Source organism: Acanthopagrus latus, chromosome 2 (assembly GCF_904848185.1).
Source record: "Acanthopagrus latus isolate v.2019 chromosome 2, fAcaLat1.1, whole genome shotgun sequence".
Classification (NCBI taxonomy): domain Eukaryota; kingdom Metazoa; phylum Chordata; class Actinopteri; order Spariformes; family Sparidae; genus Acanthopagrus; species Acanthopagrus latus.
In genome coordinates this window covers 23,089,089-23,099,126 of record NC_051040.1, presented here as the reverse complement: position 1 = coordinate 23,099,126, position 10,038 = coordinate 23,089,089, and the positions used below count along the sequence as shown (strand labels likewise).

Here is a 10,038-nt window from a genome sequence, read left to right as displayed (position 1 = left end):
TCAGTCCCAATAGTCCATCCCTCCTCAAAGATCACTTTGAATATCACGCCATGCTGTGCCAGTCACCATTGTTAAACTATTGGCATACTATTATCAAATTAATCATGTGTAAAAATAAACAAAAGGCTTATTACGTCTCCAGCTGTTAGGCTATGTTTCACATTGTTATCCAGAGGAGGCCACTAAGGCTGCACTTCCTCTGCTACTCCCACAAATCATGTGAGAGGGAGGGCAAGGAGCAACGTTAAACGAGCGCACCCAGAGTCAAAGATGACAGAAGAGTTGCGTTTGAAACGTCCGGTCATTGCTTACAAAATAAAAACACGCTTTTCAAATGTCTGTAGTTAGCCTAAGTAAAACTTCCAGATGCTCAGCCTGCGTCAGACGCACATGACGCGGCTTTATAACCAGCATGAGTACAGTGATAACAGCCCGCCTGCTTTCGTCTTCGCGCAGCTTTTAATTTGAAGGCGAACTCCAGTCTGCTGTAGACTGTGAGGCTGGGAAAGTACAGGGTGTACAAAGTCACAACTTTTACCCACACCAGGTGTCAAAAGTTTGGAATCACCTGTTATGTCGATGTTTTTCTTCTGTCCTTCAACAATGACTTGTTTTTTTAGCGCAGGTAGCAACAGACTCAGACACCAAAAGTATGATTTACATTTAGATTGGCTATAAATGAGGAATGGATGAATCATTTAACAGTTAGTCAGGGTCCACACTGGGTTGCGTAACAGGGGTGAATACTGTTTTAACCATTTTTTTTCTTTTATCAACCATTTTTCTTTGGGCCCTTGTCTACTTAATTGCAGTGTTGAGTAAAAGTAGATATACTGTGATAAAACAGTAATTTGGCAAAACTGAACATCACCCATACAAATAGTACTTGACAAAGAGTTTTAAAGTATTTTGTGTTAAATATATGTGTATACTGTCAGTCAAGCAATTATAAGCCTGACTGATTATCAGATCAGAGGTTCCACAATTAATAAGATAATCAGAATTGGTGTTCTTTTCAATTTACTTTTTTAATCATAATGCGTTGTCTCAGGTGCAGCATGCAACCTGCAAAGCAACTAATAGCTGTAGTGATTGAATATATGTAATGAGTAAAAGGTACAAAATTTGCCTCGCTTGTAACAGGGTGAATGGTGTGTCCGTTTCAGCCACCCCCCCCCCCAACTTGTTTCTGTACTATGTGACGTCAGTGAGAAGGAAGGATCACAGCATCACATACATAATTTCTATGAGTTTTCAACATGCTACATTGTTAAGACGTCATGAGTTTTGCTACATTACGCCTGACAAATGGCATAGGCGTTCCTCTCAGAAATTGTGGCGGGCACCAAATTGCAAAAAACTGCCAATTTCTACATATCCTTTCTTAAAAATTCTTAACATTTGCAGACATGCTGTCACAGTTTTGTTTACACACTAACCATGACTTACAAGGCAAAATCTTGAGCAAGAGATGACGCGGTGTTGGAAATCAACCAGCTCAGGTTAAAACCTCAGCAAGTATTGAAGAAGTTTAAAAAAAACAAGATACCCAATTGTTTTTCAGCTTGTATTTATTAATGTAAATACATGCACAGTTATGAAGTATAAAGTTTAACATATTTCAAAAACTGTAACTACATCATAGATTAAACTTGCTTTCAGGCCTACAAAACAGAAACTTAACAGGAGTTAGTGTGAATATTGCTTTTTTCGATTGCTGTTCCTTGAAACTGGCCCCTTTCCTGTTGGAAAGTTCATATTACTGCTTATGAAGTCATCCCTTTCCTGTAATTTACCACATACGCTTTTGTATATATGTGTGTGAATGTGTGAGTGTGCGTGTGTGTGTGTGTGTGTGTGCAGGGGGGTGGCTCACTAGTAGGTCACTTCCTTCCTTAACTCCATCTGCACAAAGAGCAGCAGCAGGATAAAGGAAAGGCTGTCGGAAAAGAAAGTGAGAGCAAGAACCAGTTGGCAGACTCCCGGCACCCGAAGGCAACGGGTTTCAACAGGTAGTGTAGTTTTCTAACAAAGTCATGCTTAATACACATCCCTCAGTGGCATGGAGATTTAATATGTACAGAGGAAGGAGAATCGACCTGTGATGACCCATGACCAGCGCACTGTTACAGTCAGACATGACTAACTGTCTCCTCAGCGCCATCAGCTGTCTCTGCCTTCTTCTTACTTGTAAGTATCACAATTTGGTTTTACTTTTATATAAACTCTCCCTTACATTATGTTGTGTTTGAGGACCTTGGTTGGCTCAGCTATAGTCAATATGACTTTTTGTTGATATTTGATACATTTTTGTGCAGTTGCACTGAAGTTCATCTGTCTATTTTTTTGCTATTGCAAGCTGTGCGCATTACTGTGTGTGTATGTCGTTTGGGATGTCGCAACACTTAACTTTTTACACTGAAGTCTATTTTAATTGTCAGTTTGCTCGGTGCATGTGGAAAAAACAGCCCTAAAACACAAATATTGAGCAAGTTGTTAGATGCACCAAAAGTATCTCTATACGCGGCTTATATGACATAGACTAGCTGCATTATTGTCTTTATCTGCTAAATATTCAGACTCTCAATGTCCACATGTTGTCTAATTTGTAAAAGACTGAATAAATCCAAGCAAAACACGGAAAGTCACACAGCGCAAGATGACAACATGTCCTATTTCTCTGTACACAGATTCTTGTTTCACTTTATCGAGCTGAAAGGAGACTTCCCTTTTTCAGGTGTCCGAGCTGAGGAATGCAGCCCAACTGTTCTGGCAGCACGTGACACGTTTGCTGTGCCGGCAGGGGGCCGTCTGTCTCTGTCCTGTGTGGTCCAGCACTGTGGAAAGCACTGGACTGGACACTGGGTGTTTGAAAACTCAACACATGATGGGTCGATTGTTGTTAAAGAAAGTGCAAGGCACCGTTTGACCCACGTGAATCTCTCAGGCAATAAAACTCAACAGATTCTGGAACTGCTGAGCATCAACCAATCAGACAAAGGTTTCTATGGATGCAGCGTTAAATGGAGTCAGAGAGAAACTGAGCAGGGACATTTGACATATGTGAACGTCACTGCAGGTATGCAGAGCCACACATGTTGGCCAAATGTACAGTGTGTATTGCCATGTGTGTAGTTTAAACAAAAGGATGAGGATACACCGCTTTTTTTACAAACAGAAAAATCTAATTTAATTCTCTGTCGTCCCTCAGCTGTCCCATCTCAGAGGAGTCTTTTGCACAGGCTTTTGGTCTGTGCCAGTGCTTCTCTTTGTCTCCCCATTATTCTTGGATTGGCTCGTTGTCTGAGTCCTGAGGTCAAGCCTCAGCCACTTCCCAGGACGCCGTCCACACACGCAGCTGTGTACCACCCGGCTCCACAGCCTCCACCTCGGTGCCCGGTACCCCAGAAACGTAGCGCTCCCCCTCGCAAAGGTGTCACATGGTCTTACTCTGTGGCCTGTAAAGCTGATTTTAAGTCGCTGTAACACACAAACTCATTGCTTTGTCTTCTTGCTTCATTTCACAGCTCGCCCCAAGTACCAGCAGAAGACCGAGGTGGGTGTGCATCCTGTTTCGCTGCAGGATGCCCTTTGCAGTGCCCTCAACATTGTTTGCTTCCCCCTGACTAGCCATGAATATGCCTGCGGTCCGTGCATGTGACCTTGCACACCCTTCAGTCTTTTTTTTTTTTCTCTCTGTGTTACAGGTGGTGTATGCAGACATCTCCCAGGGTGCACTGAGACAAGAGGGAGCCATCAGAGAGGCGGCCCAGTCCACTGTGTACTCTGACCTCAGATTTTCTTGAGATGCTCATGGAAAGTTGTCGGCTGAGGATCAGTTCTGTACAGCTAAACATTTCACAACTGTGAGCTGGAGGTTTTTACCTGTGGAAAGCCATTAAAGCAGAGGACAGAATAATACTTGTAAGGATCCAGGAGAAATGTTTGTCTTTCCGTGACAGGGACTCTCCCAATTACACTCCAAAGTGCACAAAATGAGTGTTTTGATTATGAGGAGCAGTGCCAAAAATCCTTCACATGCAAGTGTGGAGCCAAACAGACAGCAAGTGGAGCAGATAATGATGAGATACTGCCGTATGCATCTGTCATCTGAACCACCCCGAGGGGCTGCAGAGAGGAAAGACTCAGCATTGTACCATATTTTCAGTGATCCTAATGCTTTTGGCTTTGCAAAATTGCAGTGTGACCAATTCAGAGGCAGTGAAATTTTCAAAATGTGAAACTGTTTGTCTATGATTTCCATCTGATGTGTTTGTGTACATAAAATAATAAAGTACGAACACATCCCGTGACGTGTGTTACCCCTGTAATGTGCTGTGAGCTTGCGAGTTTCAAAAATGAGAGGACACAAAAATGACACAAAATACAACATTTTATTTTAGAATAAATCCTCAAATGGCACGTTACATAACCAAATATACATATATATGTTTAGACATCTTCTTAAATTAATATATTTCCTTTAATCATTTTTACCTTATTAATTAGCGTACTCTGCAGTTACATTTTTACATGACATCAACGCAAAAGAAGTTATCGTTTCAATAAATTAAGCGTAATAACAGAGACAAGGCTGCAGGGCGTTTAGGCGATACCTGCTACAAACTAATATGACATCTGGACACTCTGCTTTTGTGTGAATTCTGTCCCTGCCTCGCTTCTTCGAGGTAATCACCGGTCTAACACTAACTGAGCACACACACACACACCTGCTTCTAGTCCATAACTTCACACACTACTGACCATATTCACACGGCAGCCATTTTTCTCTGACGTCACGCTCAGGGCAGGAAGCTCAGCCGAGGTACTGCGGTGTTCCAGGTTGCAAGCCGTACCAATGCAGGGAATCTGACAAATCGTTATTGTTTCACTCCTTCCTGATTGATCACCGACTGAAAACACGATGACTTGTGGAAATCTGGAGGGACAACGGGCCATTTTTCAAGGTAACACGGCATGTGTGATAACCCATTAGCTTGTGTTAGCATTCAACCACTTCCTAGCTAGCATAACTGTTTGATAGCATCATACGATATGATGGTGAAGGTGTAAATTTGTTCTGAAACATCAACACTCATCTTGGACATTTTTTTTTAAAGCCTGGAAGTGAAACCCAACAGATGTAATCAAACAGTGATGTTAGCTAGGAAGTGGCTGAATGCTAACGTTAGCTAATGGGTTATCAAAAATGTAGTTTTCCTCAAATTTCGCTCCAGATTTTCATTGTTCAGTAACTTTAAAGTTCCTGGTCAAGCCGTAAGAGATTCATGACAACTTGTCAGATTCCCTACGTTAATTCGACCAGCAACACAGCAGCATAAGATCATCCCAGTATTCAAGCTTACCACCCTGAGCACAACGTAAGAAGAAAATGGCCGCAGTGGGAATCTGGTCTATTACGCCGTCCTCAGCGACAGGAATGGTTCTCTCCACAGTAAGAATACATAGACATCCTTCCCAAGACAGACCAGCTTGCTTGTTTGGTCACATTCTGTAGGAAACACATTGTGTGTCTTTTAAGCTTTTTCATGATTAGCACGCTCCCACTTTGCTCTGCTTACTCTAGTTTGTGCAGGCTCGTGTAGTAGTATAGGCTAGATGAGGACTAGACCTTTTGTCCTGTTGTGCTTGTAAGCGACTGGCCTTGCAATTTACTTCTAAGAGACCGTCTAATAACAACTGACAAAGCGTGAATTTAAAAGTACCAAAAAAAAAACAAAAAACCCAACAACAACAGAACAAAAAAAAACCAGGATCTAAGTTCACATTCAAAGTGTTTTTTCCCAAGGTGGTTGAAAGGGGATCGTGTAACCTGAAGCATCTTTTTCAAGTCATCCTCATCAGTTCACATGCTGGGAAACTTTAAACCCCAGAGGCGGTTCCCGTTCAGAAGTTTCACCCAACATAAACACGGATACGCCGAGCTCGCAAGCTTCAATGGGAGGTATCAGAAGGTGAATTTTTCTTTTTTTTTTTTTCAGTATAAGTGCAACGTCTATTTTCAGCAAATGTGGGAGTCGATCGGCTACAAACAACTGTACTGTAACCGGATCCAGAGGATTCTAGTCCTCTCACATAGTGAGAGACACGGACAGGCAGACGGACAGACAGACAGACAGACAGACAGACAGACAGAGAGCAACAGTGGTGAAGAGGGCTTTTGATAGATTGTAAGGCGCAGCTTTGGCTAAAATAAGCATATGGCGAAATGTGTTGGCAGTGTCTCCGACTGTGCCCTATATGAGCTCATTTCCACTAACCAAGCACTTGAGTCGAGGGGTTTGAAGTTACCCTTACAGATATAGAAATGCCGACTGGACGGAATTTCAGCAACTATTATAGTGCAGCAGACGCGACGCAGCGGCTAGCAAGGTTACAAAAGCATCTCCAAAATAAAAAGATGTTCCCTAGAAAAGCATTTTTTTATATATATGCAGAGAACAAGCTCAGATCTTACTCCCAGGGTTGCAAACCTCTAAAAAGCTGCTACTGCAAATCTACACCAAGTTTCCGTGCGTGTCTGTGCACCTTTTTTTTTTAAAGCAAAAACAGGAACTGTTCCCAGACGTACCATTTCAAAGGGCAAAAGGCAAAAGGGAACATCCCGATGTCGTCAGTTCTCTGCACTGAGCACTAGGCAGTCGGAAACTTAAAGAGCAACTGTCGGACCGCAGTCTTGTGTTACTCGCTCTCCTAGATCACCGCGTGTCTCTTTGTTAAACAAGATGCTTGAGAAAAAGCCGAGGCAGAGTCTAGCTCGGCCTGCACTCACAGTTTTACAGCCATGCTAGGACCCCCGTGTGACGTGAAACAGCTAACAACTGAGATGCAGCAGCTTGTAACATTGGCAAAGTATGGACTCACTGATGTAGCTAAAGGTTTTTTTTTTGTTTTTTTTTTAAAGAAAGCCAACATGTCAGCTGCTTCTCTTCGCTATACACTCACAGTATTGTCAGTTCGATTATAGTGTGTGGGGCTTTTCTTGTAATCTCGTCAGATTATCCTTGGCTTCAGGGAAGTGGTTCTACAGTGATTTCGTGGTTGTTGTTGTTGTTGTTGTTGTGGTGTTTTTCTTCGTTTTGCAGCTCCGTCAGCCCGCACTGTCCCTTTGTTGTGCAAGTCTGTGGTTTCCATTCCGCGAAGCTACTCGGACTGAAAGAGATAAGAGGCAGTTAGTGGAGAACGTTCGCTGCAGCACCAGCTTCACTGTTCTTTAGGACATTACAGTGTTCAGGATGATAAGACGGCGAGTGCGTCGAAAAAAAACACACCGTCCTGTCTGCTGCACTAATTCTATTAACTCACATCTCAGGAGGTTAAGCTAACCCTGATGTGTTGAAACAAGTTCGATGTTTGCTTCATCTATCTGGACTTCATGACAAAAAACACACTTTACAAGAATATTTATCAAAATATGCTAGCCAGGGAGGTGTTACGAGACTTACAGCTGTGGATGAGTGGCTTATTTTGTCAAAGCGGAACTTCAAGTTTGACCTTGGTGACGTCTTACTTCTCCCATCTGCTGGATAACAACGAAGGAAGTGGAAGAGACAGGAAGGCTCATTAGAGAACAAAAGTCTGTCGTCTCTAGGATGTCATTGTAGGATCTGATCTGCTGTCGGCTTGCAAAATTGTGGGTTTACCTGTTGGACTGCGGCACATGATGACAGGGGTGCCTGATCCCTGGCTGTCGATGCTCAGGGCAGGACTAAAGGCAGATGAGGACGCTATAGAGGGATGGCTGGCCTGAGGGATAGATGGAACAAAAATAATTTAGCGTGGAGGAGGAGGAAGGAAACCGAGGAGGCTCACTGAGACAAGGAAGCGAGATTTTGCTGCTCGCGGCAGGAGACGTGTTTTGCCGGAAGTCTAACTGGGAAAAGAGCGGAAAGGATGTTTTGCAGAGAAGAGCCTTCAGAAGTTCATAATGCAAATTCAGTTGGGAAAATACACTCTTGTCACAGCCCACTCGCCAAGATATAACACCCAGCAAACGTTTCTGCATTTTTTAGCATAAACCGAAGCAGAGCACAAAGACAGCGCTGTGACGGGAAAGAAATAGCAAACTGAACCTAATGAAACTAAAGTAACATGAATACATGCAAAGTTTTAACTTATCTGTGGTTCTGCAGAAACATACTTAACTAACATTCATTCTGGCAACTGGGTTGCTTGTGAAGCAGCAGAAATCGCATGAAGTTTCCACATAATGCTGCTTTAATTACAAGTACTACAGACAATGTGGGGCCATAAAAGAAAAGGAAGACGTGCATTTTAGGCATGAGTATTGATTATTGCCTCTTAAATGTTCAGACAAGTTGTTGCATGCTATTTTAGTAGCTGCCTGGCTAACTGAGTAACCCTGTTCGATTTAGTTTGCATGGGTTAAGTGCCTTCCAGATAGACACAGACAACACTTTCTCATGAAAAATAGGAGGTATCTCAGTTTTTGACTTGTGAACAAGTGGCATTTTCTGTTAGGGTGAGACTTTTTTGTATCATATTTTGTTATAATTTCACATGTACATTGTCAATTACATTTATTTTACAGACTTACAACACTGTAGCTGTTTCCCTCTGTTTCCAGTCTTTGTGCTAAGCAACACAACGTCTCTTCCAGCATTGCATGAAAGCAAACAAGCATATTCTGCAAATGATAACCATTCCATTTGTTTAAAAATGTAACCAGGAAGGGTTTTTTTAATGCAAAGAAAAGCATGAATTGAATCCATCTGTGTCTTTATGATGATCACTGGTGTCCTTTACTGCTACAATGTGCATCAAAGCACCACTATTTTCTCGGGCCTTTAATAGCCAGGTTTAGCGGCACGCTGTGCCTCTGTGCACGCTGGTTCCCATCAAATTAAATGGCGAGTGTAAGACCGATTTGCCAGCGTTTCTCACATCAAATAAAACAACACTGACAGGCAGTGTCACACTGACACCGCCTGTGAGAGGAGCTGTAATCATTATAATCAATGCGCTGACAGCCTACACTCTCTATTAGACGGTTCTTGGTAATTAGTATTTCTTCCACAGAAGCTTTGACACCGGCAACAACCTCGCACTCCGCTCAAAATGTGTTTCCACTTCTGCTCTCTTCACAAGACAAGCTCGCCACAATGTAAACACAGGATAAAGTGGGCCAGAACTCCATGGTTTTATGGCACGTTTCCTTCCCATTAGCTGTGAGAGTCGTACTCACGGTCTCCAGTTCTTCCAGAGCCTCTGTTTCTCCCGTCGTGCTGCTGAAGCTGCTGGTGCTGGATGAAGAACGGGAGATGTTGGGCCTGCCGCCGCTGCACTCTTTCAGCTTGATAAACGGCCTGCTGGGGAAAACATGAAGAGGCAGAGATGCAGAGAGCTGAGGATCAGATGATCTACAAAAAGATCGAGTGTACTTAGTTTTCCTCCAGCTGTTCTTCTTATAAACAAAGCAGTGGAGTTTTGGGATGACTAACGTGACCTCACCTCTCTTTGTTGGGGCAGATCTCAGGGGAGCTGGGGTTGGACGACGTCTCTGATCTCCCTTCTTGGGACAACGGGCAGATCTCTGCAGACTTTTGGTCACTGCAGACAAGTAGTTGCTCATTAATGTCAACAGCAAAACGACCACTTCCCATATGAAAACACACACCTGGAAGTCATTTAAAACTGTGAATCCTAAACACCGACCTGCGTGTGTGTTTGTCCGTCGGGGTGTCTGTGCTGGAGTGGAGACGAGGGAAGAGGCCAGAGCGCCGCTTCACCGGGCTCTTCAGGGGAGACTTGGCTGACAACGCAGGAGGCTGAAGATCACAGATTTATGGAATAATAAAAAAAACATGTGACAAACTCTTAATATCCAATTCAGGCAGATAACTGTCCCTGAAATAATAACACTCACAAATTTGAAAATACAGTCATTGTTCTGGAGTAAATGGAGCCATTTTATGTTTTATTTTACGTTTTATTTTGGGTTGTTTCAGATTATAAAACTTCACCCAACTTTCTGTCCATATGGGGGTGAGTGGCTGA

The 10,038-nt window shown here is 43.0% G+C and overlaps 2 protein-coding genes across 19 annotated transcripts in view; one reads left to right on the top strand and one right to left on the bottom strand.

Annotated features, from left to right (window-relative positions):
- Positions 1-1,896: 1,896 nt before the first annotated feature.
- si:dkey-52l18.4 (uncharacterized protein LOC560708 homolog) lies at positions 1,897-4,313 on the top strand. The gene is made up of 5 exons (XM_037075155.1): positions 1,897-2,190; positions 2,738-3,079; positions 3,212-3,433; positions 3,528-3,556; positions 3,708-4,313. The coding sequence occupies exons 1-5, from the start codon at positions 2,112-2,114 to the stop codon at positions 3,804-3,806; spliced, it is 771 nt and encodes a 256-aa protein (XP_036931050.1). The 5' UTR covers positions 1,897-2,111; the 3' UTR covers positions 3,807-4,313.
- A 62-nt stretch (positions 4,314-4,375) lies between these two features.
- LOC119005036 (rap1 GTPase-activating protein 2-like) overlaps positions 4,376-10,038 on the bottom strand; it is a 93,708-nt gene continuing 88,045 nt past the window's right edge. For 11 of the 18 annotated variants that reach the window (XM_037072503.1, XM_037072437.1, XM_037072471.1 and 8 more), the window contains 6 exons: positions 9,697-9,809; positions 9,493-9,591; positions 9,227-9,350; positions 7,665-7,767; positions 7,467-7,543; positions 4,376-7,173 (listed from right to left, as the gene is read on the bottom strand). In XM_037072503.1, the coding sequence (XP_036928398.1) occupies positions 7,165-7,173; positions 7,467-7,543; positions 7,665-7,767; positions 9,227-9,350; positions 9,493-9,591; positions 9,697-9,809 (525 nt within the window). In that variant the 3' untranslated portion in view covers positions 4,376-7,164. The remainder of the gene's footprint in view (positions 7,174-7,466; positions 7,544-7,664; positions 7,768-9,226; positions 9,351-9,492; positions 9,592-9,696; positions 9,810-10,038) is intronic. The other 7 variants (XM_037072445.1, XM_037072479.1, XM_037072513.1 and 4 more) reach the window with 3 other exon arrangements.

Bases quoted from the DNA above. Each gene is read 5' to 3' on its own strand.
- si:dkey-52l18.4 (XM_037075155.1), top strand. From the start codon at position 2,112: ATGACCAGCGCACTGTTACAGTCAGACATGACTAACTGTCTCCTCAGC. The intron at 2,191-2,737 runs GTAAGTATCACA...TCCCTTTTTCAG, and splicing joins TCTCTGCCTTCTTCTTACTT to GTGTCCGAGCTGAGGAATGC. The intron at 3,434-3,527 runs GTGTCACATGGT...TTCATTTCACAG, and splicing joins TAGCGCTCCCCCTCGCAAAG to CTCGCCCCAAGTACCAGCAG.